General features: G+C 46.1%; 1 protein-coding gene across 1 annotated transcript in view; it reads right to left on the reverse strand.

Moving 5' to 3' along the window:
* Window positions 1–12217, reverse strand: part of LOC122744622 (rho guanine nucleotide exchange factor 18-like) — a 32268-nt gene extending 20051 nt beyond the window's left edge. Inside the window, exons 1-2 of the mRNA XM_043990186.1 lie at window positions 12110–12217; window positions 11755–11863 (exon numbers count right to left, since the gene is read on the reverse strand). Of these exons, the coding sequence (XP_043846121.1) occupies window positions 11755–11761 (7 nt within the window). The 5' untranslated portion in view covers window positions 11762–11863; window positions 12110–12217. The remainder of the gene's footprint in view (window positions 1–11754; window positions 11864–12109) is intronic.
* Window positions 12218–22783: the final 10566 nt, after the last annotated feature.

The following is a 22783-nucleotide window of genomic DNA, read 5'->3' on the forward strand; positions in this document are numbered from 1 at the left end:
CACAACTGTTCCCCAGCCTGCAGGGGGAGGTTCTTTTAAATCCATAATCTAGGATAGGCTTGGGAGGGGGGAGGGAAGCAGGGATGGGTTGCAGGGAGAATAGGTCATGGGGAGAATGAGCTGCGGGGGAGATCGTTGTACTCATCCACATCACATTGGGGGATTCTGTTCAGCAGATACGGAAACCCCATCACTGATTAGTGTACAGCTCATCAGCTCAGTCTGCTATTGAAGGGCTGGCTGAGGGCAACAAAGAGGCTGGAAATGTGCTTACAATGGGAAGGAAATGACCAGAAGGAAATAGCTCAGTCCCTTAGAAAGCAGACTCTGAATACCACAAAACATTACCCTTCATTAAAGCAATCCTCTACAACACCTTGCTAATTCAAAGCCAGGGTTAGAACAATGGTTAGAACACAGTATTATTGAGACCGTGGTGCAAGGTTATATATTCATATATAATGAAACTTCCCTCTTTTTCCCCTGGTCCTAGACTGAGCCCCAACCCCAACCTGGGATCAAGGGCACAGATATTTGAAATCGATGTTCTCCAAGGGGACTGTCAGGCTTCCCAAATCCTCTTCAATGTAAAACACAGAGTGAGGGGACAGGGGATCAAGGGGAGAGCTGGGCTAGGTGTATGTCTGTAGCGATACTTGATTCCTATTTTTGGTCCATGCCCATCCTCATCCCCACCCATTCCATCCCCATCTCTGATGACCTCTACCCCAATCTAGTCCCCATAGCCATGTCTCCAGTGTGGTCCACATTTCCATTTTTAACCCTTCCTCCATTTCCCAACTCCATCCCTATCAGATTCATTCTAATTCCAACCTAGCCTCATCTCCATATCTATAACTCAATATAGTCAGCATGATGTAGTAGATAGGGTACTGGGCTTGGAGTCAGGAAGACCTGTGTTCAAATCCCACTTCAAAGATTTGCTAGCTGTGTGACCCTGGACAAGTCATTCAACCTCTTTAGGTCTCAGTTTCCTCATCTGTAAAATAAGGGGGTGATATTCTATGGATTCTAAAGTCTGTTCTAATGAAATTGATGATCTTCTCATTCCCCTCCTCCGCCAATTCCCAATCCAATCCTCATTCTTGCCCTAAACTTGAGATCTCCAACTCAATCTCCATCTCCCTTCCTAACCCTACTGCAATCTCAGCCCAGTCACCATTCCCATGCCCATTCCCATTGAGGAGGTTGGACTTGAAGGCTTCTAAGGTTCCTTCTTGTTCTAAATGTATGATCCTATCTATGACCTCCATTCCTAAGCCTACCCATATCCCCTTCTCTGTGTCCCCAAACTTCTTTTATTCCTCACCAAACCTCATCTCCAACCTTCACCCAATTCCCATTTCCAGCTCCATTCTGATCACCATGCTCATGGTCACCAGGTATGGAAGAGGAAGTGGTAGAATTCACAGTTTCCTCAAAGAACCTAAGTCCCTGCTTCCTTTTCCCCATTCCTGGCTAGTCTTTACCTTTGACTAAGGACAAAGGATGGATTGGTCCCTGAGGCTAGAGCTGAGAGAGAGAGAGAGAGAGAGAGAGAGAGAGAGAGAGGTTCAGTCTGGGCTCAAGTCCATCCCTCTTGCCTGTCAGAACTGGAAGCAGAGGGCTCATGGACCAGCTAGTCCACCTTTTTCATCTTACAGAAAGGGAAACTGAGGCCCAGACACCATTGTGTGTCTCCAACTCCAGCTCTGCCCTCTGAGGTGTCTTTGGGAGGGACCTACATGTGAACAGGTATTAAAACTTTAAAGTGAAAGAATAAAGTGACCATTTAGGCTTTGCTGAGTGGGGCAGGGAGGCCCATGAAGTCATAGCCTTGAGTGACATCAGCCCTGCTCACTCCCCCCTCCTTCCCTCTTTCCCTCCCTCCCTCTCTCCCTCTCTCCCTCTCACACAAGGGCATCAGCCTGGATGGGTGGTGTAAATGGAGCAAGGTCTGACGGGACCAGACGTGCCAGGCTTGAGGCCTCATTGGAAGGTGCTGTCCCCACTGTAGGGAAGTGGAGGGGGTGGGGGCACTCAGCATTAGTCACCGACCTGCTCCAGGGGGAAAGAATGCATTACTAAGGAGGAAAACATGTGCCGGGAAAGTCTGTTTATTTCTGCATTACCTTAGCCCGGGTTTCCTAACCTACCTCTTACTGACCCCTTTCTGGCCTGACCTGAGCCTCTCCTCATTGACTGCTCACCCTTATTCCGGCTGACCTTGTTCTGGTCCTGTCCCAGCCCCCTGCTCACCAACCACGGCCTCCTGCTCTCACTGACTCCATCTCATCCTGTGCCATCCCCACTATAACTAACCCATGTCTTCTGTCTTGTCTCATCTTTTCTGCTGACTGCTGCCTCCCGCTCTTACCGATCCCAACAATGTCTGGCACATAGTAGGTGCTTAATCAATGCTCATCCCCTTCCCCATCTCCCTAACTTTTAGACCCAGGATGCTGGGTATCTCCAAAAAGCTGCCTCAATTTTCCCCACTGCTGACTTAAACATACATTTCCTCTGGGCTAGAAAAGAAAGACTTGGACAAATCTGAGACAAAAAGTCAGCCAGTCCCAGGGGGTGAATTCAGAGCACACAATGTAAACTGAGCAACGTGGAGAGGTGGGGGCAGGAGTTCGAGTCCTGTGCCTGAAAGCTGAGGGTATCCAGAACCGTAGACAAGCTATCAGAGCTAGGGGAAGTTGGATTTGATGGTTACTAGAGTCCCTTCTAGGCTCTAAAACCTGTGATCTTATGGATTCTGAGAGGTCATCTATCCCAATACCTTTATCTTACACACTGGAAACAGATTTACCCAAGTTCACAGAGTAAAGTCACACCAGAACTCAGGTCTGTCCAGTACACTCTCTACCGTACTCCCTCCACATCAGCAACTTGCCCAACTCTCTTCTGGGCTCAGGCTACCACACTCCAGAAACCATTCTAGAAAGTGTTCGGCACTCCTAGAAAAGAAATCCAGAAAAAAACAGTGTGTTTGAAGGAGCAAGGAGGTTGGCCAGAATCATAGGTTTAGAGATGGATGAGATCAACTATAACCACTCCATTGATGAAGAAGATGAGGCCCAGAGAGGTGACTTGCTCAAGGAAGCAAGTAGTATGAGCAAGGATCTGAACTTGAACCCAGGCCCTCTGACTTAACTCCAGCCCTCTTTCGGCTGCTCTCTTTCACGGGTGAGTCTGCCACCATGACTCAACGACAATGGGTTGGGAGGGCAGGCCTGAATTAGCCCTAGGGAGATGGGCTTGGTTTAGAGCTCAGAAGAGCAGATGAGGTCCTCGGACCACAATATGGGAGACAGTGGACTCCAGCAGCCTGGGACAAGGACACACATCCATAGCAGTGATGGTCTTCTCTTCCCAGCTCCCACCCAAGTCTGTCCCTTCGGCTGGGGCCCAGGGAGGCCACAAGGACCCAGGAAGCCTATAAACCCCTCTGGCTTTGGCCGATGGTCTTAGCCTATTCTGTGCTCTTCCTTCTCAAAGTCTCCAGCGTCCTAGGAGCCCAATGTTCCCACTAACCAAGAAGAGACAATTCAGGCAAACAGATGCTCACCGCCATCCATGGGAGCAACTGAGGGAGCTGGGTGTTCCTCCACGGCCCAAGTGCAAGGCTCCCCTCCCCCAACCCGTACCTCTCTTGAAGGTCCATCTCTTCATCCACAGCTTTGAGAAGGAGGGCCAGGAGTGATTGAGCACAGAGTCCGCCATCAGGATTCCCCCTGGGCACTGGGATGGGGCCAGGCTAAGAGCAACTTCTGCCTGCAGAAGCTGGAAGGACCCGGTAGACAGCGCCTGCTCTAGCTCGGGCTGCAGCCCTGGAACAGGGGCTGCCAAGAGGGGGGCAGGGGGGTGGAGACGCCACCCGCCTGCTCAGCCCGCCTGGATCAGCTGATGGGAGCCAAAGCCAGAGGCAGATAGATGCCGGGGGAGGGAATGCTCCTACCTGAGCTCCCCTGGGGCCCCAGCTGGCCCTGGGCTACTCAGAGTTCCCCAACAGTGACCTTCAAAGGATGACCCTGCCCCAGATTCCCTAGGACCCGGTGTGAGCCTCAGCTTCCCACACTTGGTCGTCTGACTTGAGAACCAGGGGCTGGGGGAGGGCAGGAGCCAGGAGTACCTCCCACCCTGGGAATGGAGCCCAGAAAAATCCTTCCCTCATTCTCAGGTGGTGGTGGGGGGGTTGGTAAGGGGGAACAGGCAGGCCAAGGCTTAGACCCCATTTAACCTTCTGGGTGGCCTTGGGCTAAACAATTTCCTTCTCAGTGTCTTCATTTGTCTAATAAGGGGAGCTGGACCCAATGACTGGAGTAAATGATCTCTAAGGGCCCAACAGTGACAAGCTTTGGGCTGCTTCCCTGCCCCAGGGTCTCTTGGCCCAGGCTGAGCGGCCGACCACCTATTTTGGTTCAGTGCTGCCACCTGGTGGCAGAAGAGCCTCACAGACATGCCCAGCTCTGTGACTCAACCCGTTTGGCCAAGGGCCTATGGCCAGCCCTCCAAGAGGGAGGACAAGTGGTTGTCTATCTTGTGCCAAAGGAAGGCCTCACATTCCACCATTAGTTCTGTCCCCTGGTGGATTAAGGCACTGAAAGTCCCATGTGCAATGAGGATGTTCTCTGGGATTTACCATCAATACTTAGGTCCTTGAGAGATTACGGGCTATTGAATGTGAGAGCTCAAAGTGCCCTTGGAACTGAGGCCCTTAACCTGGGGCCCATGAACTTGGTTTTTTAAAAAACCAAATACTCGGAGGCAGCTAGGTGGCGCAATGGATAAAGCACTGGCCTTGGATTCAGGAGAACCTGAGTTCCAATCCAGCCTCAGACACTTGACACTTAACTAGCTGTGTGACCCTGGGCAAGTCACTTAACCCTCATTGCCCTGCAAAAACAAAAACAAAACCCCCCCCAAAACCCCAAATACTCTAATTGTGTATTTCAGTACAAATAGGTTTCCTTTGCCATCCTGTGTATTTAATTTTTTTTTTTAAGTGAGGTAGTTGGGGTTAAGTGACCTGCCCAGGATCACACAGCTAGTAAGTGTTAAGTGTCTGAGGCTGGATTTGAACTCAGGTACTCCTGACTCCAGGGCCAGTGCTCTATCCACTATGCCACCTAGCTGCCCCCTGTGTATTTAATTTTTACGCATTTAAAAACATGATTCTGAGGAGGGGTTCATAGGCTTCACCAGGCTGCCAAAGGAGTCCATTTATGCAAAAAATAAAATTAAAAAATGTTTGCCTGAGAAGCAGTGACTGGCACAGTCACATGGGTAGCAAGTGGCAGAGCTAGTCCTGATATCAAATGCAATGTTCCTTCCCCTTTCTTGCTTCTTCCTGGCACAGGTTCCATACTTTAAACAGTGTCAGAACACAGAATGTCAGGTAAGGGAAGGATGCTAGAACATAGAACACAGAATGTCAGAGCTGGGGAGTGGGCCTTAGAACACAGAACGTCACAGATGGGAAGAGATTTAGAGCCTAGAATATCAGCTGTAAGGGGGCCCTTAGAATACAGAACCTAGAACACTAGAACTGGGAGGGATAGTAAAGAGTCAGAAGAAGAGGATGATGGTGATGAACTTTGAGAGACTTAAGAACTCTGATCAATACAAAGACCAATCACAACTCCCTAAGGCTGATGAAGTAGGATTGCCAAGCTCTTGGCACAGAGATGATTGATTAACTGGGATGAATTGGAGACCCTGCTGTTAGGAGAAGACAATAGATCTAGGTGGCAACCTTCTCATGGGACTGTTGTTGGAAGTCCTTGAGAAGGGCCTTCATCTCAGGATGGGTCATGGGGTGAACCTCACTATAGGTTTCTAGATGCAGGGGCCTCACCCTGTATGAAGCAGCATACTGTACACCCGGTAGTTATGGACAGGGGCTGGGTAATATAATTCTATCAGTGGGTCCTTCTCATGAGTTCTCAGTCTTCTCCTTAGTCAGAAGGGGGTTCTTTTTTCCTAATAGAGGCTTAGACCCTGGTGTCTCAGGGATGGACTTCTGATGGCCACCAGTCCTTGGTCTAACAGCCCCAGAATTCCTGGTTCCAATGATATACTGTCTATCCTGATTACATGCAGCAGAGAGGAAATGTCAATGGATCCCTATGGGGTTGTGACATTGTTTTTTCTTTTTTCTTTTTTTGGCGAGGCAATTGGGTGGGGTTAAGTGACTTGCCCAGGGTCACACAGCTAGTAAGTATCAAGTGTCTGAGGCCAGATTTGAACTCGAGGCAATTGGGGTTAAGTGACTTGCCCAGGGTCACACAGCTAGTAAGTGTTAAGTGTCTGAGACTGGATTTGAACTCAGGTCCTCCTGAATCCAGGGCCAGTGCTTTATCCACTGCACCACCTAGCTGCGGGTTGTAACATTGTTGATGACTGTTGTCGTTTCTTAGGGATTGAGGAGAGGGACTGGAATAGCAATTTCCTCCCCCAGTTTCCTCTGTCAGACCCTTGAGGGGTCTGCCCAGGCATTTGGGAAGCAAAAACCCTGGGGGCTAGGACTTTGGATATAGAAACACCTACAACAGCAACAAAGGCAGCTGGCAAACATTCTCACATAAAGTGAATCCATTTTGAGTCTTTGGCACTTGTGGGGAAAATGAAAGTCATTGACCTTCCCTTGGTCCTTCTTTAGCTGACTAGGCTGAGGTTGCAGGCATTTCATCTTGTCCAGTCAGTCTGCCTCTAAGAACTGCTTTGGATATAGGAGTTTGTTACTGGTGTCATCCTAGGAAGAAGTAGAAATCCCTACTCCAAAGGGTCTGAGTCACTGGACTCTCTATCCATAAGACACATGGGACACCCTTGATTGAGACACACAGGGCTCCTCCAGAACCTGCAGAACCACCAAGTGGACTAACAGTAATGTAGTCCAGCAGTAGTTCACTGAAATTCAACTACATAGAAGCCAACAAACCTAAACTTGAGTCAGAAACTTGCAGAGCTCAGTCTAGGAAGGCAGTGAACACACTTCTCCTCAAATCACACACAATTCAGAAGTATAAAAACTTAACAGGGGGGCAGGTAGGTGGTGCAGTGGATAGAGCACTAGCCCTGGATTCAGGAGGACCTGAGTTCAAATCTGCCCTCAGACACCTGACACTTATTAGCTGTGTGTGACCCTGGGCAAGTCACTTAACCCTCATTGCCCCGCAAACAAAAAACAAACAAAAAAATTTAACAGGCACTCAGACTGCACTGTGAAAGTAGCAGAAGGACATATTAGATTAGACATCCACCCCCCCACCCCCAACCCCTGCCACCGCAGAAGTGAGCAGAGCCTAACAATAACATAAAGTCCAAAGTCAATAATTAGGCTAGAAGAATGAGCAAACAAACAAACAAGAACCTGACCACAAAAAGTTACTGTGGGGGACAGCTAGGTGGCGCAGTGGATAAAGCACTGGCCCTGGATTCAGGAGGACCTGAGTTCAAATCTAGCCTCAGACACTTGATACTTGCTAGTTGTGTGACCCTGGGCAAGTCATTTAACCCTCATTGCCCTGGAAAAAAAACAAAAACAACCCCCCCCCCAAAAGTAAATGTTGAGGAAAAAAAGGTTACTGCGCTAACAGAGAAGCTTGACATATAGATTGTCGCTTGTAAACATTTACAAGCAAAGCCTCAAACAACAATGCAGATTAATCACATGCCTAACAAGAATTCCTAGAAGAGCTAAAGAAAAAGATTAAAAAACAAGCAAAAAAGATTTTTCAAAACCAAATTAGAGCAGTAGAGGAGAAGTGGGAAAAGACATAAGAGATATGCAAGAAATTTATTAAAAGAGTATTCATAGCTTGGTAAAAGAGGTACAAAATTTTACTGAAGAAAATAACTCCTTGAAAATTAGAATTGGGTAAATGGAAGTTATTGGCTCCATGGGACATCAAGAAATAATAAAACAGTCAGAAGTCTGAAAAAATAGAAGAAAATATTACATAACTGATAGGAAAAACAACTGATCTGAAAAATAGAATGAAGAGAGATAATTTAAGAATCATTGGGCTACATGGAAGCCATGAACAAAAAAAGAGCCTAAACATTATATTTATGTGTGTGTGTATGTGTAGAAATTATAAAGGAAAACTACCCAGATTTCTCAGAAATAGAGGATAAATTAGAAACTGAAAGAATTTACCAGTTCTTTCTTTCTTTTTTCTTTCTTTTTTGCAGGGCAATGAGGGTTAAGTGACTTGCCTGGGGTCACACAGCTAGTAAGTGTCAAGTGTCTGAGGCTGCATTTGAACTCAGGTCCTCCTGAATCCAGGGCCAGTGCTCTATCCACTGCGTCACCTAGCTGCCCCCTTACCAGTAATTTCTTAAAATAAACCTCAAAATGAAAACTCCCAGAAATATTGTAGCCAAAATCCAGAACTCTTAGGTCAAGGAGAAAATACTACAAGTAGCCAGAAAGAAAGAAATCAAGTACCATGGAACTATAGCCAGGATCAAATCGGATTTGTTTTAAAGGAACAGAGGACTTGGAATATGATACTCTGGAAGGCAAAGGATCTAGGATTACAACTAAGAATCACCTACCCAGCAAAACTAAATATAATCCTATAGGGGGGAAATAGATATTTAATGAAATAGCAAAATTTTCCAGAATTCCTTATGAAAAGACTAGAGCTGAATAGAAAATTTGACATTTAAACACAGGACTCAAAAGAAGTTTAAAAAAACAAACACACACACGTAAACATGAGTAAGAAATCCATAAGGGTTAAAATTAGCAATAAAAAGTTACATTGTTTACTTTCCTTTTTTCTTTTTCTTTCTTTCTTTTTTTTTTTTTTGCGGAGCAATGAGGGTTAAGTGACTTGCCCAGGGTCACATAGCTAGTAAGTGTTAAGTGTCTGAGGCTAGATTTGAACTCAGGTCCTCCTGAATCCAGGGCCGGTACTCTATCCACTGCGCCACCTAGCTGCCCCAATTGTTTACTTTCTTACATAGGGAGATGATACATGCAACCTCTCAGAATTTTATCACCATTAAGAGTGATAAACCCCCTAGTTCTAGGGGTCTTAGAGGTATTCGAATTACATAGAGAACCTGGTAATTCCATTGTATTTGGATGATCTTGAAAGAAGAATGGAAAGGTGGGGAAGTAAAATGCACTGAAAGAGGGATGAAGGAAGAGGAAGAACAGGGAAAACTATCTAACATAAATGAAGCAAGCAAGAAAGAGTCTATACAATGGAGGGGACAGTAATGGGGAGCAGGCAATACTTGAACCTCACTTTCATTTGAATGGATTCGAGGAGGGAAAAATACATATACACATGCATTTGGATACAGAAATCTATCTTACCCAACAGGAAAGTAGGAGGGAAAGGGATTGAGAGAAGGAATGACAGGGGGAGGGGAGAATAAAAGGGTTTTTGTTGTTCAGTCATTTCAATTGTGCCCAACTCTTCATAACCTCATTTGGGGTTTTCTTGGCAAAGATACTAGAGTGGTTTGCCATTTCCTTTTCCAGCTCATTTTATGAATGAGGAAATCAAGGCATATAGAGGCCAGGGGACTAACTCTAAGCCATACAACTAGTAAGGGACTGAGGCCAGATTTGAATTTAGGTCTTCCTGATTGCAAGAAGTTGGGTGCTTTATCCCATTGCACCATCTAGCAAGAACAGGTCAGTGGAGAACCAGCAGATGGCATTTCAGCAAAGAATAAGCAAATGGCAGCACAATGAGAAATTGCATGGCAGAAGACACCTGCAGCTTTCAGCAGCACAAAGAAAGTAGCAGCATTGGAGGTAGTGAGGGGTTCTGCCTGGAAAGAATCCAAAAGAGCATGAGTTGTCTTGGCTTTGAGGGCACCCTCTTCCGTATGTGTTTCCTGACCATGTATGTTCCCTCTCTAGCACTGTGTATGGGGGGATTTTCTTTGTCATTTATTTTGTTATGTTGTTAAGTTACATACCTTTTGCTTTGAATTAATGTGTTCTCTGGTTTGTCTAGTAAAAGAGAAATACAGATGGGGGTTCATGTGCATAAACATACGAGTTGTGGTTTTGAATAGATGCTGACTCACAGAGTTCCTTGAACCTGTGGTAGCTTTCAGGGTGCTCACTTTTGAGGGGAAGGAGGAAGGAAAAAAAGAAGGAAGGAGAGAGAGAAGGAGGGGAGGGAGAGAAAGGAAGGAGGAAGGAAGGAAAGAAAAGGAAGTATTTATTAAAAGCTTAAAACTCCAAATGGAATTACAAAGAGTTGGACATAACCGAAAGGTGACTGAACAACAGAAACAATGACAGGCACTGTGATAACAATAACAAAAACAATAATATTTATAGAATATTTACTATGGGCCAGGCATTGTACTAAGCACTTTACAAATATTACCTCGTTTGATCCTCATGACAACCCTGGAAGGTAGGTGCTATTATTATCCCCATTTTACCATGGAGGAAACTGAAGCAAATAGTGGTTAAGTGACTTGCCCAAGGACACACAGCCAGTAAGTGTCAGAACTCAAATTTTCTTGACTATCCAGGCCCACTACCTGACCGTCCCCTGAGCCACTGTACTGACTCAGTCTACAATAGAGATGAAGAAACAGAAGGTTCAATAAGAGTAAGGATTCAGATACCTATTAAACATAGCTTCTAGAGCTGAGGAAGAACTCAAGATGGATCTTTTCATTTTATAAATGAAAGAACTGAGGACTAAAGAGATTCATTGACTTGCTGAAGGCCACACAGGTTGCAGAGAGAGAGGCCAGGAAGTGGAGCTCTGAACAAAATGCACCGCTCTTTTTATTAGAACACATTGTCCCAGAGGAGCCTTCCTGAGACCGGCTCCTCCAGAGACTCCACCCCGGCCCCCCTTTCTCCCCCCCCCCAGCTGTTCTTTCTCCCGATGCCGTACCCAGCTACCTCTGCTTAGGGATGTGTCAAAATTGAGTCAAGGTCAGAAGGACCTCTGCAAGCTTGGGCACACGTGCCTGGGATGGTAGACCGCAGTCCAGAAGGTAAAGTTTCTATTGATAGCCAGAAGCTATAGCATGTTCCCCATGGTGCTGGTGGATGTCAGAAATACACCCACAATCTGCTTCCTCTCTCTGGCCCCTGGGCCTCGGTTTGTCCCAGCCAGTCCCACCCAGCCCCGATCCATTCCCGTTCCTCTCCTCATCCCTGCAGAAATGGTCGGGAATCACGGGATCTCTCCTTGATGGGCCTTAGAGGCTTAACCTCTGAGTCTGCCTTGGATCTTTTACCTCCCAAAAACCAAGGCCAACTCAGACCTCAGCACACAAGCCCCACGTAAAAGCGGGGGTGGGGGTGGGGGGGCTTTAGTGCCTACATGTCATTCCTTCTCATAGTCTCGGTTCCCATGTCTGTCCTTCCTTCGAGATGCCCTTGGTCTGTCCTCTCTAAAGACCACATAGTCAATCAACAAACATCTCTCAGGCACCTTCTATATGCCTGGCACTGTCCCAGCTACTGGGGATACAAAGAAGGGCCTAAAACAGTCCCAGCCCTCATGGAGCTTACTTTCTAAGCCGGGGGGGGGGGGGGCAACCTAAAAAGATGCTCACTATGGCTCTCTTCTCCTCAGAGACCCCACAACTTCCACTCTGCCTCTGTGCGCTCTCTCCAAGAGCACAGCCCAAAGCCTTCAGTCCTGTGTATCTGCCCTACCCGGAGACACCCCCACCTTGTCTGTCTTGCCCCAAATAACTGCCCCCGACTCCGGCTGTCCGCTAGAGCCAACTTACCTTGCATTGGGAGGTCTTTCTGCTACCAACAGAAATCGTGAGGGATCCATGGAGTGAGTCCTGCCCTCCTACACTCTGCAGAGCAGGGATCCAGGGCGTCATCTCTGGTCTGGGTTCGGAGAAAGGGTGACTAACCACAGGACTGACCCACCCCTGCCAAACTTCCTCTTTTCCAAACGACAGAGGCGCTGCCTCCCCACCACCCCTTCCTCAAAGGCACTCTCCTCCCCCACTTCCCTCCTTCCCCTCTTCCCCCCTGCTCCCCAGCCTTCTTCAGCCTTGTACCCCACCCCCCACCCCCTGCAGCTCTGGGTGCCACTGGCCTGTTTTCTTTCTGCTGGGACTTGCAAGTTACCTCTTTCTGTGGCCACGTGGGGCCTGGCCAGGTCGGATCCCCTGGCCTTGGTTTTCTCTCTCTCTGGGCTTTTAGGAAGTAAAGCTGCTTCTCTCCCCTTCAGCCAGGTCTTGAGTGGCTGCCGGGGTTGGGGGGGGAGGGGAGGAAGGAGGGGCAGGTTGTAAAGCTGGGGTTCTAGGGTGGAGCAGGCCAAGGGGGCTCTAGAGGAACCAGGCCCCTGGGACTCTTACCCTCCCAGCCAAGCTTCCTGTAACACGCTACTGAAAAACAGATTTCAGAAACCACAGACACACACACACACACACACACACACACACACACGTGCTCACACACAAACCTCAACTCAAGCTAAAAAATAGACATAAGAAAGTCTCCCACACTTACACACACGCGCGATGTATACAGCCCCACACAGAAAACACAGACGTGCAATAGAGCCACAACAGGGACACGTGGAGGACAGTACATCTTTGTGTACAAATGAGAGCCAAGAACGCCCAGGTTCGGGTCCCACCTTGCACACATCTGGGCTGTGGGACCCTGAAAAAGCTTCTCAGCTTCTCATTGCCCATCCCCATCCCCTACTCTCTAAGTCTCAGTAAGTTCGTTAAGTGGCAGAGCCCTTGATGATCTGCATCGGAGGATAACATTTCCTCACCCACAGTTCCCCATGCAGATGAAAAAGCAGACACCCACATCTGTGCATATACATGCACATAGAGGAACAATTGCTAATATTTATAGAGAGCTCTAAGGTTTGCAAAGAGCTTTCTATAAATGATCTTATTGTGTCCTCACCACAATCTCTGAGGTAGGTGCTATTATTAACCCGATTTTACAGACATACGAGGAAACTGAGACCAGCAAGTGCCCAGGGCAGGATTTGCACTCAGGTCTTCCTGACTCCAAATTCAGTACCCTGTCCAAAATGCCACATTGCCTTATGTATATACACAAGCCTGCACCCATAAACAAATACAATGTGGAGTGGTTTGCAGAGGAATTCTATGTTTTCTTGTCGGGGAGTGTGCTTTGATATCTGGCTACTTCATGGGGGAGTCCTGAGGGCCTGAGGGATACCTACAGGGCAGGAAACCGGAGATCCCCTGGATGGCTGAGGTAGGTATAGCCCTTGGAGGGAAATGCCTCATTTTCTTCCCATCGGAGAAAGAAGGGTGGCAGGGATGGGGGGACGGCACAGAGAATCAAAGGCAGGGATCCCTAGGAGGCAGGAGGATGTCAACCAGATCTAGTCCAGTTGATGCCATGGGAAGAGTACAATGGATCTGTAATCAAGGACCGCCTGCTCCATTTCCTGCCCATGTGACCTTGGGCAAGTCTCTTCTGGTCTCTGGGGCCTCAATTTCCCTAGCTGCAAAACAGACAGGATAATAACCGTTCTTGCCCTGCCTCCCTCGTTTTGAGGATGAGTTGAGAATGCTCATGTGATTTAGAAACCTAATTTTGTTTTGTTTGAGACTGAGTCTCCCTATCTTGTCCAGGCTGGAATTGCAGCTGCTGCTCACTGGCCTAATCTCAGTACTGATTGGCATGGAGACCTTGGATTCTTCTGTTCTTCCCACCTGGGCTGGCTCTCCCCTCCTTAGGTAGCCTGGTGGCCCTCTACATCCAGGGGCTTTATCCCCTTGTTACCTCTAGCCTTATATCTAGCCATATATATATATATGCCTTGTATCTGGCCTTATAAATATATATATATATATATATTTTTGTGTGTGTGTGTGTGTGTGTGTGTGTGTGTGAGGCAATTGGGGTTAAGTGACTTGTCTAAGGTCACACAGCTAGTAAGTGTTAAGTGTCTGAGGCTGGATTTGAACTCAGGTCCTCCTGACTCCAGGGCCAGTGCTCTATCCACTGCACCACCTAGCTGCCCCCTCTAGCCTTATATTTAAAATATATATTTTTTCAAATTTCATTCAATATTTCCCAAATACATGTAAAAATTTTTAACATTCTTTTTTTTTTTTTTTTGCAGGGCAATGGGGGTTAAGTGACTTGCCCAGGGTCACACAGCTAGTAAGTGTTAAGTGTCTAAGGCTGGATTTGAACTCAGGTACTCCTGATTCCAGGGCCCGTGCTCTATCCACTGGGCCACCTAGCTGCCCCCTCTTTTTTTTTTTTTTTGGTGGGGCAATGAGGGTTATGTAACTTGCCTGGGGTCACACAGCTAGAAAGTGTCAAGTGTTTGAGGCCACATTTTAACTCAGGTCCTCCTGAACCCAGGGTCAGTGTTTTAGCTACTTCACCGCCTAGCTGCCTCCATCAGTTAAGCTCTTGAAAAAATACAGGATACTTTAGATCAAATGAGATAATGTATTTGGCACATAGTAGGTGCTTAATAAATACTTGTTCTCTTTCCTCTTTAGAAATATTTTCAGACTTTTTCTTTTTTTGTTTGTTTGGTTTTTTTAGGCAATGGGGGTTAAGTGACTTGCCCATGGTCACACAGCTAGTAAGTGTCAAGTGTCTGAGGCTGGATTTGAACTCAGGTACTCCTGAGTCTAGGGCCGGTGCTTTAACCACTGTGCCATCTAGCTGCCCCCCAGACTTTTTCTGAGTCCCAATCCAGGCCAAAGCACTTCAGGACAGATCCTGGGGACAGCAACCATCGTAGTAATAGTAATAATAATTAATACAATAAAAATAAAACAACACGAATAAATATATAACATCTAAATAAACATACAAACTATATAAATTATACAAAATAGAAAATAAACATATGAAATGTAAACATACAAAATACATAAATTATAGAAAACAAATCTGTGAAATACAAATAAACATAAAGCATATAAAACAGGAAATACTATATAAAATATATAATACGACATAAAATAAATGAATATTGAATAATAACAGTAATATTAGTAAATAATAATAATGACAGTGCTTTAAGGTTTGCAAAGCACTTCATACGTATGATCTCATTTGATTTCCACAACAACCTTTTGAAACAGGTGCTATTATTACCCCTATTTTACAAATGAGAAATTGAGGCTGAGAGATGCCTGTAGATTTAGAGCTGGGATGAATCTTAATGGTCATCAACTCTGTCATGTTACAGAGTAAGAAACTGAAACATGTCAGGGTTGAGTTCCCCAGGATCACCCAGACAATGAAGGCTCAAAGTGGGATTTGAACCCAGATCTTCCAGACTTCAAGGCCCATACTGTACTAGTTCCATCACAGCCACCTCATAGAATGTCAGAGCTGGAGAGGCAGGGCTATACAATAAAAAGAGTGTTAGACTCAGAACCATAGAGTTCTGGGTTCAAATCCCACTTTGATGCCTTGTGTCTCTGGATAAATCACTGAGCCTTAGTTTCCCCATTTATAAAATAAGGCTGATTACTAATAATACCTGATTTACCCATTTTACTGTGAGTCTGAAATGAGATGATTGATGTAAAGTACTCCCCCCAATTTTAAAGTTTGTGGAGGACAGCTTTACTAGGGTCAGTAAACTTATAATCATAATAAGTACAATGAGATGGTAATGAATAATAATAAATAAATGATAAATAAGGATTACAAAGCACTTTAGATGCATTGTCTTATTTTGTCGGAACAACCACCTTGGGAAGCAGGTGCTATTAACTATCCTCATTTTTTACAGCTGAGGTAGACAGGGATTAAATGACTTGCCCAGAGTCACACAGCTAGTTAAGTGTCTGGGGCAGAATTTGAACTCAGATCTTCCAGACTCCAAGTCTAGGATTTTTAGCGGTCATTTTGAACATGTCTCTCTCTCTCTCTATTGTACATGAACATGTGCACTGGTACCTTGCTCAAGGAAAATCAAGAACTCTAAGTTCATCAGCTGACTAGAACTCAGGAGGGTGTACACTTGCAGGAGGGGACTTTCCATCACAAAAGTCTTTTAAATGTGAATCGACAGACCAATGTGACCCCCTTAGGACTCCTGTCCCCTTTCTCTGTTCAGCAGATAGCAGTGTGGGCCGGAGAGGGGTTGACCTTGAAGCAAAAGCTCATGGGAGTTACCTTTGCTTTTTTCGTCCATTTGGAACCGGAGGAGGATTCTTGAGATTGTACTTTCAGTGAGCAAGAGAGAGAGAGCAGCCACCATAACCAATGAGAGTCTGCTTGGCCTCGGTGGGGAGCTCATGGACACTATTCCTTAACGCTCCCGTGTTGGTGTGTGTGTGTGTTGGGGGGGATTAGTGCGATCTTAGCTGGAGATGGGAGAGTCAGTTCTTGGGCAGCACCAACTGTGGGGGGGGGGGGATTGGTGACATCATTTGTGACATCAGTTGTCACAAGGTGGTCCTATGCTTGAGAATCTGGAGACGACCTTCTAGAGAGAAAAGGGATTTTCTGAAGTGTGTGCTTCTTTGAGAAAGAAGGGGATTTTCCCCATACTTCTTCCCCTTTCTCCAACCCAGGTGGAGAAGCAATGAAGGAAGCTGTGACAGGGAAGCAGATGAGCTGGACCTTGCCACCCCCTCTAATAATAACAATAATAACCGCTCACATTTATAGAGTGCTTTAAGGGTTGCTGTTACAATGAGTGATACAGACAGTGTAGGCTAGATGGGAAGGGGTACTGCTTGTTCAAAAGCCTTCAATTTCTTGGGGAGTTGGTGGGGAGGGATTTGCAAATTCTTTGAGTGATTTGTTTCACTTCAGCCCTGGAACTCACACCTTGAAAGTACCTTCTGCCCCCAGGGGTTCCTCTAGTTCACTGGAAAGTGGAAAGCTCTCCCAGGCCAGCCCTCCCTTCATTTCCCACCAGGCTGCTCTCCTCTGGATTTCCCTATTACTTTCTTCCTTTTGTATGGGGCAAACTGCCTCAGTTTACCCAAATAACTTGAGGAGACCACCAAGTCAAGCAGAGACAGATTTATTACATTCCTGCAGGAATGGGCAAACTCAATGCCTGAGCCGCGATAGCTAATACATGCCTTGACCTTTTATAGGAATGTTGGTCAGAGGGGAAGTCCCCACACACACTAGGGTGAGCTCACAATCTAACATCCAATCCTGTCTCACCCAGGGTGAGTGTTTAGCTCGTGATCAATGTATGGAGACATGCATATGTGTTCCAGGAACAAGGGGGAAAAGGGGAGGGGGAACAAGGTCAAACTGAAGGAAGAGGGAACGGAGGAGTGACAATCAGATGTCTCAGATCTCACAGTTCCCACTGACTCCCCTCTCCCGGCCCCCATCTCTAAAGATATTCAACTTGAATAACAGGAAGAGTCACTCAGGTATTTCAGCATTGTTTTGTAGTCATGTTAATTTTAGAAGGATGACAGGGTTAAAATTTATCTTAGGCTATGTTCAAAGAAATAGAATAAAGAATAAAAGAATAATCCATTGTTGGGACCCTAGGGTCAAGGGGATTCTGTTCTGAGAAAAAGAGACATGTCACTTAACATCTGGTCTCAACTCAATTGCTGCATCCTGTGCCGAGCCCTGTCCTTTCTTCTTGAGTCCCGAGTATTGAATTGGTGGGCAAACTCCCAGACCCACTCAACAGGGACTGGGGTTCTGACACATGATGGATTCCAGAAAAAAAAAAACTAATATGTAGCGGACAAGTGGGGAGACTGAGCAGAAGTAAAAATACTGTTAATTGGCAATAAAACTTAAAGCAGACACTGAGAATTTGACAAGCAATAAACTTTTTATTTAAAAAAATTTTTTTTTTGCAGGGCAATGGGGGTTAAGTGACTTGCCCAGGGTCACACAGCTAGTAAGTGTCAAGTGTCTGAGGCCGGATTTGAACTCAGGTACTCCTGAATCCAAGGCCAGTGCTTTATCCACCGCACCACCTAGCTGCCCCAAGCAATAAACTTTTAAACTAACTATACTGGAGTGGGGCTGGGTATCTTCCAGACCCCATTCCCAGAGTTTAATCTGACTCAAATCCATAATCATCTCATACACTTTCCACACCCACCTTCTTCCACTCCCTTCCCAGGTTCCTTTTGCTTGTATTTGTATTATTAGAACTTATCAGAGTGCTTGGCACATAGTAAGCTCTTTTTTTTTTTTGCAGGGCAATGAAGGTTAAGTGACTTCCCCAGGGTCACACAGCTAGTAAGTGTTAAGTGTCTGAGGCCAGATGCTAACTCAGGTACTCCTGAATCCAAGGTCCGTGTTTTATCCACTGGGCTACCTAGCTGCCCCCACACACAGTAAGCTTTTTTTTTTTTTTTTGGCGGGGCAATGGGGGTTAAGTGACTTGCTCAGGGTCACACAGCTAGTAATTGTCAAGTGTCTGAGGCCAGATTTGAACTCAGGACCTCCTGAATCCATGGCCAGTGCTTTATCCACTGTGCTAACTAGCCATCCCCTTTTTTTTCATAGTAAGCTCTTAATAAATATTTGTTAACTTAATGTTTATAAGCTCTTATGAATTCTTTTTTTCTGTGTGGTGAAATGCTGTCCTAAACCCAATAACCACATTGTTACCCTGAGTGCTTATATAGGAGCCAGGGGATCATTTCCAGGTGGGGGCCTAATGAGCCAGAGAGAAAATCCCCCTCTTGGGTAAACCTTCAAGAATAGACCCAGTCCATGGGAGCCCAGAGGGCCCTGGGCCACAGGCTATATTATTATCACCTTAGAGACCAACAATTTCAAACTTTGTTTGCTTTACAGGTAATGAAACTGAGACCCAGGGAAAGAAAGGGATTTGCCCAAGATCACTCTCTAAGTTCACGTGGTGAGTTCCAAATCCCTAGTGTGAGAAAATTATTAATAATAGGGGTTTGGGGACTCCCAGAGGGCCCCACCAAGAGAGGCTGGCTGACCTTTCTTAAGGCCAGCCCAGAGTCAGGAAGTTACCTCACTCAAAACCACGCCCACCTGAAAGCCTTGTTCCCAACAGAGGATCTGTTCTCTGGGCTCTGACATCAGCATGCACTGTGCTGAACCACCCTCAAATCCAGTGAACCAATAGATTTGAATGATGCTGGACAATTAGCTTTAAGCAGTGTGTAAGGGCCGCCTCTCGTCCTTCCCTCAGAGAGCTTACTGTTGGTCTGGGACTTGGTGGGAGCAGACATAGCCCACTACGGTTCCCCATTATCTCTCTCTCCTCTCCTAGATCCTAGCTACGATTTTCTATCTTTCAGAGCCATGTGCGCTCTCTTTACTAATATTTAATATGCTTTAATAAATGCTTCATGCCCCCAAACTGGTGCAGTAGCCTCTAATTTCTAAATAACATATATATGATAAACCCCAGCTAATGTTCCCTAAACTTGGGACAATTATAGGGTGCTCACATTTAATTTAACTTGCCACACTAGTGACATGTGGCTTAGGATAAATCAGAAGGAGTTTCTTCTGTGAGAAGCAAATCCAAAGATGCCCAGATAACAGAACAGACCTACCAAAGAATCAAGGGACTATTAAAGTTTAGACTGACCAACTAGATATCAGGACAAAAACGCCTAATAAGAAGTAAGGAGAGGGGCAGCTAGGTGGCGCAGTGGATAGAGCACTGGCCCTGGAGTCAGGAGTACCTGAGTTCAAATCTGGCCTCAGACACTTAATACTTACTAGCTGTGTGACCTTGGGCAAGTCACTTAACCCCAATTGCCTCACTAAAAAAAAAAAAAAAAAAAGAAGTAAGGAGAGATGCAATTCTATAGCAGGAAAGTCAATTAGGTGTGGCTACTACCTGACCAGAGCTAGGAGACAGAGATAACCCCAAAGGTTAGGACCATCATTTCAAAAAAATCCCCCATGACTCTCAGGAATATGACAAACATCCAGGCTTTCCCCACCCCACCCCCCAAAGAAACTTTCCAGTTTTCAAGTGGACACCCCATCTGTCCTCTATAAAATCTTTTGCCTTCCTTCTGTTCTGGGAGGAGAATGTTTCTAAGCTTTCCTCCCCTTAAGGCAAAGTCTTTGGTAATCTACCCTAGCGCCAAATTAAAAAAAAAATTAATTCTAATTGGACTGCATGGGAGAGTTTAATTTTTTATTGAGGAATACCCAAGAACCCTCACCTTTTCCCATGATACTAGTTAGTGGATTCCATTTCTGTTTGTTTCTTTGTTTTTGTTTTTTTCGGGGCAATGAGAGTTAAATGACTTGCCCAGGGTCACACAGCTAGTAAGCGTCAAGTGTCTGAGGCTGGATTTGAACTCGGGTCTTCCTGAATCCAGGGCTGGTGCTTTAGCCACTGTGCCACCTAGCTGCCCATGGATTCCATTTCTAGGCAGCCTTAATCATTAGGAAGTTTGCCTAATGATCAAGTTGTCTCACCTCCACTAACATACCTCAAGGAATGAGGTGCTCACTACCTCTGGGAAGTCCCCATAATTAGGAAAGTTTGTCCACCCAGCATCAGTTTCTGGTCTCGAACCTCAGAGGAAGGCCAAGGGGCTTGTTTCTCAGTGCCTTTCACTATTCCTTGGCAAAAACAGATCTCAGAGCTGAACACGAAGATCGCTGGTTTTCAAAGAAGCAGAGTCAGCACAAAGTGATTCTCTGATAATTTATTCAGAATTTTAATATAAACAGTTAATTGTTCAATGGTTTACACACAGCAAGATTTTTTTTTTTAATATTCAAAGGCATCTCTGTACATGTCACTGCTTGGCTCTTTGTATGAAAACATTGAAAAAAGTAATCAAGCTTTTTTTGTTTTGTTTTGTTTTTGAGGGTTTTTTTTGAAGTTTTTTTTTTTTACACCATGGCACATTTGATCCTTTTACATATTACTGTCAAGCTGGAGGCATTTGGAAGAGGAACTGGTATTGTTCTGGGACCTGAGGAATAGGCTCCTCTCAGGACCGCTGAGGCAACTGGGAGGCTGGCTTCACCTCTTATGACCCCAAGCCAAACCCCACCAAGTAATCATTCCAGGTTCAGCCCCTTCCCAAACCATCGCTCTAACTCTTAAGCCATACCACCATCTCCTCTTCCTTCTTCTTCCCAGACTCAGAGACCCTGGGTAACTTGGGGGGAGGTGGATGGTACCATTAAGAAGTATTTCCCATACAAAACCAACACGTTCTCAGCCTATATAACGCAGAACTTTATGCAGGATGGAAGCAGACTCACCCATAGGCTGGCAGACTCCCAGAAAGGGAGAAATATAGGCCAAGACAGTCCGGGAGCAGACAGATGCTCGGCAGTCTGCAACAGCCATGGCTGGAAATGAGAAGCAGGGCAATGGGTGTGGCCTGTGGGATCCACCCACTAAGGCAGGGAGGCTCAGTGCCAGACTCCCATGGCACATCCTAACTACAGGAAAGCCGGAGCTGGCTATCCTGCTAAGGCTGAAACGAGCCTGTTCTGTTGGGGAGGCAACGTGGAATCCCCATTCCCAGTTCCTAATTCTGTGTTGTGTTTGCTGCTGACATAGCTGACTTTAAAAAATAAATAAATAAATGAAATCCCGAGTAAGGCAGACTTCGGAGCTAGCGTGGGGGTGACCGGGAGGGTGGAGGATCCCGCTTCTTCTTCCTTCGCAGCTACTTTGGCCAAGGGGCTTCCCTCCACAGCCAGCGCTGGCTCCCTGCCCGCTGGTACGAAGGGGAATTCAGCATGAAGCAAAATGCAGGGTATTGAGCAACTCAAAATGCAGAAACGGAATTTTTCACCTTGAAGCCATCCCATAAAGGGCCTTTTCCTCGGGCCTTTCTACAGGAGTCTGAATTATACAGATACAATCAAACACTAGAAAAATAACAAAGGACTCCGAGTCTGAGCCACTAGTTAGGGGAGAGCCAAGCAAGAGAGACCAGCTCTAATTGAAATATATAGAAAGTTGTAGTGAATCTTATCATCCCCAAGGCATCACATGTCTTTCTCCAGCTGGTCTAAGACAGAAATTTCAAAGCATCTGGAAATAAGGAATTGGCTGAGGTTTGGTTTGGCCAGGTTTCTTACAAGGTGATGGGGGCTTGGGCCTTAAGGGAGCAGGAAGATGGGTTTTCTCTTCACTGCTCACCAGAGCCCCCTGAGAAATCCAGATTAGGGAACTCAAAACCACATCCAAGCAGATTTATGGTCCAGACTCATTTGGGAAGGACAACCGAGTCCCCATAATCAGTTGGGCTCAGGGATCTTTCAAGGTTGCCTTTCTCCTATCCTGGGGGAAAACTTGTTAACTTTAGCCCCTTGTTCCAGAAACTAAATGAGCCGGCTGAACACCGGAGGTTGGGAGTCCCTGTACATCTGCTCTTTCCCCACACCATATAGGCCAGAGCTTCCCACAGCAGGGCTTGGCTGAACACAGCCAAGTTAGCCAAAGGTGAATGCATCGGGACTTTGTGATCAGGGGACAACTGAGGTGTGGCGACTGTTTAAGGCTGAAGGCTATCAGCTGTCACATTCACTCAGTCAGGCACCAAGAATTAATGGAAAGAATACAGCCAACCAGTCATTCCTTCCCCCTCTTCTTTCCTCTGCCTATGTTGCCAGGTCTGAGGAGCATCCAGGCCCATGACCTCCTCAGAACACAGCTCTTAGATCCTATCCCCCATTCTTGTTTGAACCTTCAGACCCAAGCAAACAGGAGAACACACTCAGTCTTTCCAGACATAAAAGGATTTTTCTCCCTAGGATTCTCCCCACTCATAGCCAGGTGAAGGCCAAAGCTAAGTTGACCACCCCCACAGTCCACCACATGCCAAACTTGCCGCTGTCTCGGTCAACAGT

This window comes from Dromiciops gliroides, chromosome 1 (genome assembly GCF_019393635.1).
Source record: "Dromiciops gliroides isolate mDroGli1 chromosome 1, mDroGli1.pri, whole genome shotgun sequence".
NCBI lineage: Eukaryota > Metazoa > Chordata > Mammalia > Microbiotheria > Microbiotheriidae > Dromiciops > Dromiciops gliroides.